The 17,025-nt window shown below is 41.1% G+C and overlaps 1 protein-coding gene across 11 annotated transcripts in view; it reads right to left on the bottom strand.

Moving 5' to 3' along the window:
- Positions 1-13,806: 13,806 nt before the first annotated feature.
- The window catches only part of PARP16 (poly(ADP-ribose) polymerase family member 16), a 25,443-nt gene continuing 22,224 nt past the window's right edge, over positions 13,807-17,025 (bottom strand). For 10 of the 11 annotated variants that reach the window (XM_069098281.1, XM_069098289.1, XM_069098280.1 and 7 more), the window contains exons 6-7: positions 16,333-16,474; positions 13,807-15,587 (exon numbers count right to left, since the gene is read on the bottom strand). In XM_069098281.1, the coding sequence (XP_068954382.1) occupies positions 15,443-15,587; positions 16,333-16,474 (287 nt within the window). In that variant the 3' untranslated portion in view covers positions 13,807-15,442. The remainder of the gene's footprint in view (positions 15,588-16,332; positions 16,475-17,025) is intronic. The other variant, XM_069098282.1, reaches the window with a different exon arrangement.

Genomic DNA, 17,025 nt, shown 5'->3' with positions numbered 1-17,025 from the left:
CCATCTTCCTCAGTGAGTTTCCCTGGAGAGCAGATATCCTAAGCCCCTCCATAAAAACAACTCTGTTCCTGCTCACACCCCTGTTCCCACCGCCACATTTTACCACTGTGCTGGCTAAGAGCTGAATGTGTCCCAAGCTGGGTGAAAGCTACCTCCAGGATCAAATATACATTCCTCTGCCTGTCTTTTAAAGCTCTCCACAAACTGGCCCGCCACCTTTTCAATCTTCTTATGCCCCTCCGCAGTCTTTGATTTAGGGACACTGGGGTACTTGCTCTTCCCCCACCACCAGCTCCCATTTCTGTGCTTTTGTATTTAATTAGAGAAAGGAAGGGAAAGGGACAAGCTTTTACAGCACCCACTATGTGCCAGGTGCTAGGCTAAGCACTTTTACAAATATAATCTCATTTGACCCTCACCACAACCCTGTGAGGTAGGTGCTATTATGATGATGATGATGATTTTACAGTGGAGGAAACTGAGGCAGACAGAGGTTAAAGGACTTGCTCAGGCTCACATAAATAGAAAACATCTGGACTGGATTTGATTTCAGGCCCAGAGCCCTAATGACTGTGACACCTAGTTATTTAACTACTTTGTATGTATTTATATTTATATAATATATATTTTATAGGTCCTTGTTATGTCCCCCATTTGAATGTAAACTTCTGGGGCAGCTAGGTGGCACAGTGAATAGAGCATCAAGCCCTGGATTCAGGAGGACCCGAGCTCAAATCTGGCCTCAGACACTTAACACAAAGCTAGCTGTGTGACCTTCGGCAAGTCACTTAACCCCAATTGCCCCACCTTCCACCCTCCAAAACGCAAAAAAAAAAAAAAGAGTAAACTTATTTCATTCTTTGTCCTTATATTTATAACACAGTGTCTGGCACAAAGTAGGCATTTGATTGATTGCCTGATTTACTTTTCTGTCTCCATTCCTGTAGTGTTTTCCTTCCTCACCTGGGCCCTCTCTAGTCATCCTGATCTATATCTTGCCATTGGAACCAGATGGCTCTGGAGAAGAAAGTGAGGTTGGTAACTTTGCATATCCCTACATCACTTAAATCCAATTCACTTACATGTCATGGCATCACCTTCCTGATGTCATGGTCCTCTTAGAGAATGAAGGAGGGACAATAACAACCTTCCTCACCTCTGTTTCTTAGAATCCCTGGCTTGCTTCAAGATAGTTCAAATCTCACCTTCTGCAAGAGACCTTTTGCTGTCCCCCAAGTTGCTAGGCCCTTCTCCTAAGAAGTTACCTTTTGTTGACCTTGTATGTATTTCGTGTGTACCTACTTATGCACATATTGTCTTTCTATTCTCCAGCCCCTACTAAAACAACACTAATTATTTGTAGTCTGACATCTGGAAACCACCAGGGGAAATATGTGTTACCTCCTGTCTATATCAACATTAATTGAAATGGGATCCTATCAGAGATTGGCCATGCCAGTAAAGGATGCTTCTAGACAAGGGATATGCTAGAGTATTCAAACCAGTTTGCTAGAGCTGATAGTTAAATTTTCAGGGTGAGCATAATTTATATCTTGGAAATGAACAAATGCTGCAAATTGGGGCTTGACAAGAGAGAGTGAGCAGTAGAGGATGATTGTAGGCTGGGAGCCCTGAGGGACTGAGAGGGTCGTATTGTCTTCTACATAATAGGGAAGGTAGGGGTGTAGGGAAAGGGGGAGGGTTTGGGGGAAAAAAGAGTTTGATTTTGGATATGGTGAGTTTAAAATGTCTACTGGACTTCCAGTTTGAGATGTCCAGAAGGCAGTTGGAGATGTGAGACTGAAGGACAGCAGAGAGATTGAGGCAAAATGGAGAGATTTTAAAATCATCATCATAGAAGTGGTAATTAAACCCATGGGAACTGATGAGATCGCCAAGAGAGGCAGTATAGGGGGAGAAGAGAAGAGGGCCCAGGACAGAGGTTTGTGGGACATTTATGATTAGAGGGTGTGATCTGGAGGAGGACTGAGAAGGAGTGGTCAGATAAGTATGAGAAGAACCAAGAGAGACTGGTATCAGGAAAACCTAGAGAGAAGAAAGTATCAAGGACAGAGTGATCAACAGTGTCAGAGGCTGAAGAAGGGTCAAGGAGAATAAGGATGGAGAAAAGGCCATTGGAGTTGGCAACTAAGAGATCATTGAAAACTTTGGAGAGAGGGGTTTTAGTGAAACCATATAGTCAGAAGCTGAATCATAATAGGCAATGGATTAAGAAGAGAGTGAGAGGAGAGAAAGTAGAGACAAGTATTGCAGATAGTCTTTTCAAGGAGTTTAACCCCAAAAGACAGAAGAGAAATAGGAGGATAATTACTGGGGACGGAAGGATCAAGTGAAGGTTTTTTCAGGATAAGGGTGAGATGAGCATGTTTGTAAGCAGTTGGAAATAAGCCAAGAGACAAGGAGAGATTGAAAATAAGTGAGAGAGTGGGGATGAGGGAGGGGGTAATCTGTTGGAGGAGATCGGATGGAAGGTAGAGAGGTTAGCCTTGGTAAGGAGTAAGTCCACTTCATCAGGTAAGACAGGAGTGAAGGAAGAGATGGTGGCAGAAGATATGAGTGATATAGAACGAGGAAGAAGACAGAAGCAGGTGCTCATATCAAGAGGTCTCAATTTTTTCTATATGAGGCAAAGTTCTCAACTAAGAGAGTGGGGGGCAGGGAAGCCATGGGAGGTTTGAGGAAGGATGAAAAGGTTTGGAAGAGCCACTGTGAGTTGATAAGGCGGGCAAAGAAGGATTGTCTAGGACTGTGAAGGCCCAGTCAAGGTTCCACCCAGTCAGAACAATTGTGTGATTTTTTTTCCAGTTTTGTTCAGCAGCACATGTGTAGGAGTGAAGGAACAAATGGCAGGAGCAGTCCATGGCTGAGGCTTGGTTGAGCATGACTGGCAAAATGACAAAGGGACTAAAGATTACGGGGAAGAGGATAGTATACAGTTGAATTGGTTCACCAAGTGATCAACACAGGGAAAAAAGGGGAGAGTGGCCAGTGCAGGGGAGATGGTATAGGAGAGAAGCGAGGGGTCAAGGGATTGGAAGCCATGGCGTAGATGAAAATTAGAGTGTGATTAAAAAAAAAAAAAGGCAGAGGGAGTGGTAACAATCCAATAGATTGTGCTTGAATAAGGGATTTCAGAATTCTTGAATATGGATATGGTGCATATGTGGGTGATGATCCAAGCATGACCATCTTTATGTGTGGTTGAGGTGGGGTAGAAGAGTAGTTTATAGGAAGTAAGTAGATTAAGGAACTGAGCGGTTAGGATGTTTGAGTGAGGCTCAATATGTATGCTGAAGTCCTCTAATATAAGGGCAAGAGTTGGAAGGCCTTTAGATAACAGCTACCAGGTATGTACGAATAGCATGAACCTCAAAGGAGAGTTTCCTGAGTGGTGGAGGTAGGAGGAGGACCTGGAAGTGGCAATGGAAAGTAAGGATTATTCCAATACCTTCACCTCAACCAGTGAATGGAGGGGAATGAGTGAAAGTGCAACCATTACTGGGAAGGGTGGCCAGGAAAGCTGTATCATCTGGGGATGGCCGGGTTTCAGTGCTAACTAGTAGATGGAAGGAGTGGGAAAGGAAGAGATTTAGGATGAAGGGACATTTGTTGCCTATGGAACAGGCATTCCAGAGGACATAGTGGAAGGGCTAGGTGGTGCTTGGTTGAAACTTTGGGACAGGAGTTCATGGGGATGGGAATAAAGAATTTGGAGGTGGGGGCATTTGCAGCTTATCTAATAAGAGGCTGTTGGAAAGTCCAAAGAGAAAGAGGAGTGAGAAAGTCAGAGCCAAGGAGAGGAGAATGAAACACACGCTGAGAAAAGGAAAAGAACCATTAATAAAGAGCCAGGTGGTTTTCCCTGTACTTCAGTTCATTTCCCCCACCTCCCACTCAGTCATGTGATGCTTATGCTTTTAGCTACTAAAGCAGCAGCACCTTTTGGACACTGAGACTGCAGCAACAGTCAGACCTCAAGGCTCCTGAGTTCATCTGATGGGAAAATCATTATACTCATTCTGTTCTCTAACTTGCAACTCTGGGCTGATAAGGCAACTTGGGGAATGGAGGTGAGCAGACTTGAACCTTCCAGGAACTGGAGGGATGGGAGAAAGTAGCCTTGGGAAATCAGTGATGGAGTGCCTGCTGCTTATTTTAATTCCTTGTTATTTACTTTACATTATATTTTTTTATTTTGCTTTTTTTTGGAGGGCAATTGGGGTTAAGTGACTTGCCCAGGGTCACACAGCTAATTTTTGTGTTAAATGACTGAGGTCAGATCTGAACCCAGGTCCTCCTGACTCCAGGGCTGGTGCTCTATTCACTGCACCACCCAGGCACCCCCTTTACAATATATTTTAAGAAAATGTCTCTTTGCCTTCACATGGCTGGACAGAGGAGATTCAGAGAGAAATCAGGGTTTGTGAGCAGTGGTTTTAATAGATATTGGCTCCAAACTGGTTCTAGGAAGCTGAAGCAACACGTAATGATAGCTTTTGTAACTATATGATTATTATTCTTATATAATGACAAAGCATATCACATCAAATATCTCGAGATCACAGGCTGTCCAAGTTGGGGGGTATATTTGAGGGATCTTCGGAGGCTGGGTGCCTCAGTGACTATCTTTGTTTAATGTGTGCCTAAAACAAAAATCTTTTCCACAAGATCAGTAGCAAGAGATCATCTAGCCTCCCCTTGAAGGTGGGAAACCCACCACCTCCTAAGTTACATCATTTCAATTCCATATAGCCCTCATTACTGGGTAGTTGATTTTTGTCCCCTTATATCAAGCTGAAATCTGCCTGTTTTTTAATTTCTACCCACATTGCTGAATTTGCCTGCTAGAGTCAAATAGAACAGGTGTCATCCATTTTCCATTTAGGACTTCTTAGACTTTTTCCATTCTCGACTCCTGTCAGCACTTCTTAAACTATGTCGTAACCCCAACCCCCTATGGGGTTGCAACCCACATGATATAACCACTCTTCAAATGCTTGAGAAAAACCATCATATTGTTCTCCCCACTCCCCACCCCAACCTTTTCTTCTCCAGGGTGAACAACTTGAGTTACTTGGCCAGTTCTCGGTTAGCATGGTTCCCAGTGCCTTCCCCATTGTCATCACACTCCTTTGGTCAAAGTCCTTCCTAAAATATCACTGCCTCACAAGCACCTAGCTATCCCTTTTGGTGGCCCTAAGTACCTAGTCCTCTCCTGCTGCCTATTTGATGACTATTCCCCCACCCCAATCTGCTTAATTGCCCCACCCAGGGCTCATACCCCAATGCTCCCGATTTCTCTCTCTCCCTTTTTCCCATTAAATTTTAACTTTCCTGTGTCTCGTCCACTCAAGGCCCTGATCTCTGATAATTTGATTGCTGATATTTCGTGGATTAATGTATCATTCCTCCCAGACCACATATTTAAATGGGCTTTCCAGACACTCAATTGTAATGGTGAGATAGCAGAGCAGACCTTGTGGGTCCCTTCCTACAGTAGGTTTGGGTTCTTAACCTGGAGTTTGTGAACTTTTTTTTTATTTTGATGACTATTTTAATATAGTTTCCTTTGTATTTTATTTTGTTGTGAATTTAAAAATATAATTCTAAGACTTCAACCAGACTGCCAGAGGTCCATAACACACAAAAAGTTAAGGACCCCTGAAAGGTTCACAGGGGATTTTGTGAAGATCAAATGAGATAATACAGTTTCAGAACTACAAAGTGCCAAGGATGTGAGAAGCTGCTGTTAGTCATTTGGTAGTAATGATAATGATAGAGACTAATAATAATAATGGTGAGTTCCTTTCATCTTGGGGCCCTTAGGGTCAGGTTGGCGATGCCTAACACATTACTTGGCACGTACTAGACCCTTAATAAATGTTTATTGACTTATGGACTGATTGACCATGTCTTTCCCATGGCCTGCCATTTGTGGGGAATGCTGAGCTCTAGTTGTTTATCCAGCTCTGGTGGTGGCAGAAGGATGATTGTGCTCATGAAAGTTGATTTCCCAAACTGTCTCCAAATAGAGGAACCTGAAGATCTTCAGTGGAAAGCTGGATGGATGGGATGCAGTGTGCATGGTACACAGGAAAAAGCACTGGAGTCAAAGGCCCTGAGATCAAATCCAGCTAACACATTACCTCTGTGACCTTGGACAAGTCACTTAACCTCCATGGATCTCAATTTCTACATGTGTAAAATGAGAGGATTGGACTAGATGGTCACTGAAGTCACTCCTGGCTCTAGATCTATGGTCCTATAATAGAAGATTCCTATTTGGGTACACATTAGGCTAACATGATCATGAGATTCCTTCCAACTTTGACAGCCTGTGATTCTGAGACAATTGATGTAAATATCTTTTGTAACCCACAAATAGAGTGTTTGTATAAACTTCAAGAAACATTCAGATATGTGAGGGAGATTGGAGGCTGGCATGTGGCATTAGTGTAGAGGGGGAATGGGGGAAAAAGACTGGGCTACGTATGCCTACCATGAGTTGCCAGCTGTTACCATATATTTTTGTTATTCAGTCATGTCCAACTCTTTGGGACTTTGGGGTTTTCTTGGCACAGATACTAGAGCAGTTTGTCATTTCCTTCTCCAACTCATTTTTACAAATGAGGAAACTGAGGCAGAGTTAAGTGACTTGCCCAGGGTCACACACATCTAGTAAGTGTTTGAGGCCAGATTTGAACTCAGGAAGATAAGCCTTCCTGACTTCAGGCCTGGCACTCTATCCACTGAGCCACCTAGCTGAGCATAGCAGAAAATACCCAGACTAGCCTCAAGAGCCCAGTACACTTACATTGTCCTCAGGTCCTACTCCCATATACCGCCATGATGGCAAAGGGTCCCAACCACTCTTGAGTGCTAAGAAGTTGGACTAAGTGCCCCAATATGTAGTGAAGAGGGTCTTTTAAAAAGTATCTTCCTTTTTTGTGTGTTTTTGCCAGAACACAAGATAATTTCTATGGGCATTTTGTTTTTTTTAAAGCACTTAAGACTTTGTTCTGGAAAGTATAAAAGAGGTTTGGCTTCTCTGCAGTCATTTACAGAATCTTGGAAATAGATTTCTTGGGGGATTTTTTGAAAAGCAAATGTAAAGGCAGGCTAATTCCCAATGTGATTAAAACAATTATTGACATTTTTATGCTGGCTCCTCTCAAAAAAAAAATCCACTTCCCCTGACACCCAGCCAAAGTTATTGTTTCAGACAATAATGAAGTGATATTTAAGGAGGGTGCCCAAGGCAGCCATCTCATCATTTCCCACCCTGCTGTACTTCTCTGAACTTCATCCATGTTCTCCAGAATCTCATCATCCTACAAAATTACACCACCCCTGAAACTCACTCCTTCTTGTACCCCTTATGCCTGGGACCCTTCCCTCCCTCTGACATGGAAGGCAGTAGAGAGCTCCCCCAGATCCTCCCATCAAAGAGACTGTCCAGGGTAGCAATAGTGACCCTGCTGGGTACCCTCCTCCCTTCCCCAGGCTTTTCTTCTTCTTTGTATGTGTTGTCTTCCCCCATTAAATTGGGAGCTCCTTAAGGGCAGGGACCATATTTCATAAAGTGCTTGTATCTCCAGCACTTAGCACAGTTAGCTTACTGACTGAACAAATGACACAGTCATCTCTGTGAGAGAGTCAGGGAAGGCCTTATTTAGGAAACAGGTTAGAGAAGGGGAGTGACTTGCCCAATCAGGATAATGGGTCACAATGTATTCTCTGATGTCCTTCTGGCCATGATCCACAACTGCTACCCACACCCAGCAGAGAGTAGAAACTGGGAGGAGAAGAAATAACCTCTGCCCTGGGATCAAAGTTCACTCTGATGTCTCTGGCTTGTCTCTCTGGTGCTCTTGCCTTCTGGACTCTGGATGCCTAGACATATGGCACCTGCCTAATCTTCTGCCTGCCTTATCCAATTTCTCTGGGTTGATCTTTTGCCTGTTTCGACCTCTGATACCCACCTGATCCTTCTAGCCTCATTAATCCTCTTGAAAACTCAGCTTATGGTCCACTCCACTTAGAAGACCTTCAAGTTTCTTCCTGGTTAGAGACTGGATTCTGGACCTTCCTGACCAGTTCTGTGGTCAGGTTCTGTGGCTGTTTATATATCTTCTCTTGTTTACATAGCCTATAACTGCTTATTATTAACTGAATTTGTCAGTTCAACATGTATGAAGCATACACCTACTATGTGTAGTGCCTCTACCAATGTTCTCCTCACATCATAGTGTGGAAGGGACGCTAGATTCTTGGAGGCTAACAGGCCAGCAAAGCCTGGGTAGATCCTAAGCAAGCTGGAATGGTTTTGAGTATGGCCCAGGAGACCGTATCCTTAAAACCCAGCCTAGTGACAATGGAGAGGCTCCTCATCAAATTAGCTGGAGAATGCAGACAGATGGGACCACGGCACCAACTCAAGACCATCTCCTCAGTAGTTTTGCTCTGTGTTGACAGAGGGGATCACCATACCAGTGAAATCACAGATCCTTGAAATGTTGAAATGCCTCAGGCTCATTACCACATATTTAGATTTCTGATACTAAAAGTAACCCAAGGGACTGTGGGTATGGAACATATAAGTGGTCTGATTTGGTTAGTTTTCCTGAACTGATTTCTTTTTCCTCTTTTAATTTTTGTTATAAAGGAGTAAAGGACTTTCTGAGGAGCGAAGGAAAGAAGGAAATATTTGGAAATATAGGTGATATGAAACAAAGAGATATAACTTAAAAAATAGTAACCCATGGAATCATCAACTTTTTTTTTTTGCTTTTTTTGGAGGGGGAAGGCAGGGCAATTGAGGTTAAGTGACTTGCCCAAGGTCACATAGCTATTAAGTGTTATGTGTCAGAGGTCAGATTTGAACTCATGTCTTCCTAAGTCCAGCTATATTCACTGCGCCACCTAGCCACCCCTGGAATCATCAACTTTAAGCCTCATAAGTATCAGAGACTCAAAAATGTGTGTATATGCATATATATGCACATATACATGTGTATCCGTGGCCAGTTCTGACAAAGGCTATAAGACAAAGGCTATAAAGGCTATAAGAGCCTTTATTGTTTACATTCCTGTGTTTGCAGATCCTATAATGTTTGTCCACCAGTTCAACATTTATTAATCCCCTAAGAGTGTACATACAAACATACATTTGTTTATACATATACAGGGTTTTCCAAAAGTCTTAGTGAAATTTCAAACTTTAATGGCATAAAACTTCATTAGGATTTTTGGGGACACTCTGCATACATCAGAGAACATATGTGTATATATTAGGAAATGAAATATATGCACACATGCAGTACATTTTATAATAAATATTTGGTTCATTTATATATAGACACACAGAAGAAAGGAAGGTTCAGGCCTTTACAAGGTCCCTGACCCTCAGAGACTTAACAGTCAGCTGATCCTCAAGGGAACTTCTTGAGGACTAAGCAAAGGGAGTAAATTGCCCCTCTGTCTCACAGGTTTTTTTTCAATGTGGGTCTCAGCAACACATTTTAAGTTTGTGCTGTGTATTTTTGTGGTAGAGTATGCTCCAGACTTAGAGAGATATTTCTATAATAACTATCCATACCATACTTGCTAGTAAACACCCCTAAAAACTCTGGCTAGAAGGATCACGCATGTCAACTGATGCAAACATTTTTTCATCCAACTATCTCTTCTATTCTGTCTTTTGGATTAAAAAATAACTATGCTGCATCAATCAATATGGTCATCAATGGAAAGCACATGAGACGTAGGCTCCTGATAGTAGGAATTAGCCTTGAGTGAATGTTATGTGGTATTAAATCTGACACCAAATTGTCTCTAACTTTTATTTAGACTTCTGTAGGCTTAATAAATGCTTTCTGAACAACTAATACACACACACACACACATTTATGTATAATGAGTTGTCCTGGGGGCTATAAAAAATACCTCATACCTGGTTGGAAAGGTCTTACAATGGTACAATAATATTTTCAGCTTCCTATTTCTTGCCTGCCCCTTCCCTACTTATATTACCCCCTTCCCCAATAAAAAGCAGCACCTGACCCCAGCAACCATTGCTTACCTGAGATGGAAGTCTCTCTTCGAAAGCATCTAAACCAATCCTAGGCTTTCATTCCAAGGCTATAGATCCTATTATGTGTTTTATACAGGTTTGAGGGTGAGTAAGAGATGACCTGGCAGTGGGAACATGCAGGCAGCTCTCTTAATGTGGACTCTTCCTTTCTTTTAAAATTTGCAGAGCTGGTCATGAACTTTCCCAAAAGTTTACTTTTGTACTTTCTACAAAATGGGTTAAAGGGATTGCGAGAAGTTCAAAGGCTTTGTGAACAAATTATTTGCAAGTACCCTCAAAGTACTTTAGAAAGAAAAAACCCGTGTTACAAAAATATTTATAGTAGTACTTTTTGTTTTAGGAAAAAAAAAGAAAACAAAACAAATTGTCCATCATTTGGGCAATAGCTGAAAAAATTATGACTATAAATGTAAAGGAATATTATGGTGGATAAAAAAACGACAAAGGGGACAGATCCTGAGAAACTGGGAAGGCTCGCATGTACTTATGCTAGAGTGAAGTGGGAACCAGGAAAATAATTTGTACAATGATGGACGCTGATCAATGCAAAGTCTAATTAATGCAAAGACTTCAGATGATGGATAATGGAGTATGCCTCCTAATTCTTGGAAAAGGGATAGACTCGTGGTACAGAATGTACATTTTCAATCATGTGTGCTGGTTTCTTTTGAATGACTACATTTATTTGTTCCGATATAGGGATTCTATTTGAGGGAAGGAGAGTCAATAGGTGGTGGTTAAAAAAAAGTAAGAAAAGAATGTCAATGAAACACTTAAAAATACACAAAAGAGAGAGAAGTTCAGGAAGGGACACAAACAGGGCAGTTTTCTTACTCCAGTGTCAAATTTAATATACACCTTAAAAAACCCAAAGTGTATATGATGTAAGTTCATAATTTCATAGACAATTGATTTTCTTTGAATATTGAATTGAAATTTTTTAAAAACTACTAAAAAGGGGCAGCTAGGTGGCACAGTGAATACAGCAATGGCCCTGGAGTCAGGAGGACCTGAGTTCAAATCCGACCTCATACACTTTACACTTACTAGCCGTGTGACTTTGGACAAGTCACCTAACCCCAATTGCCCTGCCCTCCCCCCTACAAAAAGCAAAAAAAAAAAATCTAATAAAAAGCCCCCCCCGAAAATACTTTGAAAGTACCCCCTTTAAGGGATATGCTCATTACAAATCACTCTTATCTGTTCATAAGAGCCAGGCAAAACTTGGTTAGCCTAGTTTTAAGGTCATCAAATCATATATCTTTTAGAGGTCATGGCATTTAAGGATTAGACACAAGGTTTTTCCTTAATTAAGACTGCCCTCCTCACTTGAACATTCTCTGCTTCTTTCTCCTAGTATGCATTAATGAGGTATGACTGAATTGTGTACCACAGTTGCTGTTTTAACACTAGTCATCATAAAGCTGAAAGAAGCTAGTAATACTGACTAGTGCCGTGATCAGTGCCATTAAGTGACCAAAACTCTCAAGAAAGTTTGCCATCAAGACCCAGCATGCCTATTCTGTGCTCTTTTCCCATTTGGTGGTATTCCTTCCTGCCCTATTGTGCCCAGTGCCCTGGTGTTCTCTGTAAGCAAAGCTTGCTCTCAGAAATGGGATTAACCATATCAGTCATTTACCCTTTGCTAAGATTTTCAATTTATCTCCTCTCCCAAAGTTGTTACTTATATTTAAAACTTTGCCTCTAATTGTGGAATGAAAACTTTCTGTCCCCCTTAAAAGAAATTCCTGGCATCAGCAGAAGAGGGATTTGGTGTTAAGTAGTCTATTTAGTCTCCCAAAAAACCAAATGAGAAATTCTATAACCTCTCTTGAAATTTAAATCTCCCATGTTGCTATGGCCTATTTACAATCTGATTTATTGAAACGTATGCCATCTATGTTGCCATTTGCCTTTTAATAGAATTTTCACTCCTGGGATCTCTTTTCCCTTCTTCCCTCCCTTTCCCCACATTCCTACCCCTTTACTGGGCCTTGGTCCCATTAAGTTGGGAAATACAAGTCTATCTTAAAATATTTAAAAAAAAAAAAAAGGTGAATGAAGGCACCAGCCAGAGTGGGTGATGACACTAATTTGGGTTTGTATCCCATCTTGGGACAGCCTAATTTGTTTGGATGAGCCAAATGTCAGGTCTAAAATGCATGTGAAGGAAGGGGATTATTCTAACCAGACTGCACAGTACATTGTCTCCATCGTGCTGATCCCAAGTTAGTTTTGAAATAAACAGAAATCCATCCAGAGGAAGATTGACAAAGGAGAAAACAAATAATAGAGGACAGATGGAAAATTCAAGGAGTGGGGTGGTGGGGGACAGAATGGAGGGATGAGGAGAACAGGATTGTGTTGTGTGCTGGGGGTGGTACTTCAGGGAGAATTATGTTTTCATAGGATGAACTGAGTGGAATCTCATCCCTGAGGCCAAAAGATCACCATAGCAACGGGGAGGGTGTGTGTAACCAATATCAGGGCCAACACAAACCTCTGGCCTTTGCAGTGGGAATGGGCTCAGATGGGTTGGAGTGGGAAGGGGACAACATTTTGAAACAAAAAGGTCTTCTGACTTTCCTGAAATTGCAAACTCCCGACTCCCCCCCACTCCCCAGTTTTACAATCATCCATGAAGAATAAAAGGTATTTTTCATCAATAGTTAAGAAAATGAATAATCAGCAACCCACTGTAGAATGCTTCCTTCTCTAATTACACACCTGGAAAGAAACCCTCCCCTTTTTAGGAGATAACAGATCATGATCAGTTCACACCACATTCTGGCTAGAGAGAAGAACCCTAGGATTCTGGCAGCCCAGAAAAACATGTCCACAAAAGGCCGAACTTGGGGATGGCTCTATATCTAAGCCGAAGCTATGATGGAAGGCAAAATGGTGAAGTCAGTCAAGTTTGACTATCCCCAGAATCACCCAGCCCCTGCAATTTCTTTCCCTCTCACATCAAAACTTAGCTATCCTGTGTCTTAATTCCTAAGAAATCTGTTCATCTTTCCAAAGTGGCAACAAATTATCCTGTTAAAGTGCTAAAAGTTTAAGGTTATTTCCTCTTTAGACCTCTTTCCCCAATTTAATAAAGTGCTTCATGGGAATATATTACCTTTACCAGATGAGGATTTCACACACCATATCAAGGTAATAGGGGAATATTTTGGAAAAGGGCAATCCTTTTTGTGCCCTGCCAAGAATAGCATGCAAGTAACCATGAAGTCACATAACCATAGACCCAGTGCCGTTTAGAAGTTCCCCACCTTGCACTGTTGCACCTGTGACAAGCTGGCGCCTGTTTCCTTCCAAGGGTCAAACCATAAACTTCTTCCTACTACAGTACACAGTATAGCATAAGGCACCTAGCACATGGACCCCACAAGTGAATCAACCTCCTTTTTTCAATAAGTTTAAATTGGTAACTGGAACAACCCCTGTAATTTAGCCTACGATCTTATGATGAAATAAGAAGGACTAGAAATCCTAGCCCTGGAATTATACTTCCAAATTCCATACCTCATGAACATTCCTTACCTCTTCAATAAGATGCTAGATGGGTAAGGTTAAGATGTGCCCAAAGTCACACAGCCAGGACACATCAGAGGCAGAACTCTATCCACAGCTTCCTGGCTCTGAGGTTAGCTCTCCTTCTACTGCATCATACTGCTTGCCACATAATCTGAGAATGTATCTTTATTATTTTCGAATGTTTCAATTCTCAGTGTAAAAACACTGATAGCAAACAAATAATAGAAAATCAATTTTATTTACTTTTACAGAAAATCACATTTGATTGTATATATATGTCTGTATACATACATATATGTCACTATATATGTTTGTATACATAAATATATATTTTTTAAATCATCATCTGGAAAAAATAGGACTGTGTTTTATTTAAATCAAATTGGATACCTAATAGAAGGCAAGTAGTGATAATACATACAGCAGCAAATGAGACTGCTATCCTGGCATCCAAGGGATTCTTTTCCAAGTAGAATAGCACATACAGGTACTGACGGGGAACATACCCCAAATCAAACATTCCTCCAAATAAGACTCCATGTGGATGTGTGATAGATTTAAAAGTAAAACACTTATCATTAAAGGCTCTCATTTAGGACATGTTTGTTCAAATTCCATGGGGCTTATTTGTGGCATGTCAAATTCATCTCGTGAGATGGGCAAGATCATAGCTGGGTTTTTTCCCCTTAAAACAGTCAAAAAGCTGTGTTGTGTGGGTATTGGCCAAATGAATCACTATGTAGAAACATATTCACAAAGATGTTGCCCAATTGTCAAGTCATTATTTTTTTTAAACATTCAGTTCCTTGATTTAAAAGAAATATTCAGATGGATACAAGTAGGTAATCTTCTCTTGGGAGGCTCCAATAACATCAAAAAACCTTTCCTTCTCATCCATTTGTATCTTCTACAGAATAGGTGCTTCAGAAATGTTTGCTGAATGAATACATGAGTGAAAGCCTTGTGAGAGGCAGTGGCATGTGGCGGAAGAACATTGGATCTAAAGTCAGAGGACATGGGTTCAAAATCCAGCTCTTACCCTTACTTAGATCATAGGTAAATCATGACAACCTCGAGCTTTAGTTTCCTCATCTGTAAAATGACAGGGCTGGCCTCCCTAAAGCCCCTTCTAGCTATGAATCCTATAATTTTATAAATGAATGAGTGAGTGCACCATTGCTACAAAAGCTTTTCTAGATATTCAAGAAAATGGTTAAAACTATTGAAGTTTTTGTTGTCACATTCAGGAGTCTAAAGCCAAAATTTATAAATCAAAAACAACCCCCCCATTTCATGAGAAACATCATTGTTCCTCTGTAACATTTCGAGTCAAAACAAGCCAACTGCCTGATGATTTATACCTTACACAACATATTTTTCCACCTTCCAAAGGCATTAGAAAGGGAGGATTTCTGCCAGAGGCAATTGTAAACATATTGCCGAGAGCCTGGACACCTTATTTTTCTAATACAGCAGGCTTCTTCCTTTGGCCCTTGCTAAAAAGCCAGCTTCCCAGAACTGCTAAGGACAGAAAGGACAGCAAAGAGATCCTGAAATCTTGAGTGAATGTGACCAACTGACATTGTCCTCCCAAATGTGACCAATTAGGAAGCACAAAAGTTCTCTAGGAGCATCAGAAGACCATCAAAATCTCTGGCATCACTGAAATATTCCAATCACTGCCCCTCCTTAGCCTCTAGCCCAGAGTTCTAGGTGGAGGTGCAGTAATTAACAAACCAGGAGGTACTAAGGCATATGGCAGAGGCTACCCTGCTGAGCCAGGGAAGTTTATCTTTTTGACTCCAATGCTCGATTCCAATAGTGCAAGAAAGAGGGAGAGTTGCTGACACCTATAATGATCAACAATAGCAGATACAGGAGCATCATGAGAGTGAAACGATGGTTAGAAATCCAGGAGGGCTGGCTTGAGACCCTATGTTTAAAAAAACAAAAAGGGGAGAGGGAGATAAAAACATTTTTTTATAGCTACGCAATATTTTTTGGCCAAAAGGACAACTGTGATAAATTCCACTTGCTAAGTGAGCCTCAAGGCTACACTTCTCTGTGCTCCTTCACCCAGAGAAATCTGGGGCATATTGGCCCTGGCCCTAGAACTGCTTTCAACAGTACATTTTCTAAATGTACAAAGACAACAACAGCAATGACCTCATTCTTCTCTTACCTTTTTTGACCCATCTTTCCTTAAGCAAACCCCTGGTTTAATTTCTTGAAACAAAGGATATTCTAGCATCTGCTCAGGAGGAACAATCATCAGGATATTTTAACAACTGTCTCCAGTTTTAAATGTCTACAGATGCATAAGCTTGAGTAAGATAAATCATACTTTGATTACAAGAAATTGATCACTACTGGGCCTGCAGTGAACACCCAGGGGTCCCTGTGTTTCTGAGCTTTGGGAGAAATAGGAAGAAGGCAAGTATAAGTAGTAAATCTCAATAATTTTCTAAGGGAAATTTTTTTTAAGTCACCAGATGAAGAGGTCACTAAGCAGGGTGGAGTCATTAGTGCTTCAGGCAACTCCAAGTCTTTAAACTTCTTCCTAAACTGGTTTCTGTCATTGCCCATACCACAGACATTCTGTCAAATAAAATCAATTTGCTGCTAAATGAACTCAGTTTTTTTTTTACCACACCTAAAGTAGTGGATCTTTTTCTTACCTCTTATGTTGTTTCTGAGAATAAACTAACAGATATTTTACTCGTAAAAGTTGGTTGTTGGTAACAACAAAGTATTTAGGTGGGACATCTCCCCCTTCACTATGTTTGGCTCTCGCTCTTTTTCGATCTATTTCTTCTGAATCTGAAAAAGAAAACAACCAAAATGTGAAAAACCAAAGAAAACTTTACTGAAGGTAAGAAATAATAAGCAGACTACTCAGAAGCCCTGTTAGCTTTCAGAGTCACAGTATGGCCCAGTAATACCTGAAGATGCCCTTAGTGGGACTTAGAAATAAGTTGTAGGTATGAGTTAAAAAGCAGGAAGAGCTGAAAAAGAAATCAGAAACCAATACATGAGAAAGGATAAAAAGACATGGTTTCAGAGAAGCCTCAGAAGATTTTAATGAACTGATGTAGAGTGAAGTGAGCAGAACTAGGAGAACATTCTAACCTATAACAATACTGTAAAGACAAACACTTTTGAACAATGTAAGAACTCCAGCTGATACAATGTCCAACTAAGAATCCAGAGGACTGATGAAGCATGCTACCCATCTTTTGATAGACATGATGATCATGAATTCAAGGCACAGAATGAGAAAAATTTTTTGGACATGGCCAATGGCTATTTTTTATGAGGGTTCTCGTTCTCTCTCTCTCTCTCTCTCTCTCTCTCTCTCTCTCTCTCTCTCT

The sequence above is a fragment of the Petaurus breviceps genome, unplaced genomic scaffold (genome assembly GCF_028583685.1).
Source record: "Petaurus breviceps papuanus isolate PSGF00001 unplaced genomic scaffold, PetGlider_PUasm1.0 37, whole genome shotgun sequence".
Lineage (NCBI taxonomy): Eukaryota > Metazoa > Chordata > Mammalia > Diprotodontia > Petauridae > Petaurus > Petaurus breviceps.
The sequence above is the reverse complement of the archived record's forward strand: the minus strand, read 5'-3'. Positions and strand labels throughout refer to the sequence as shown.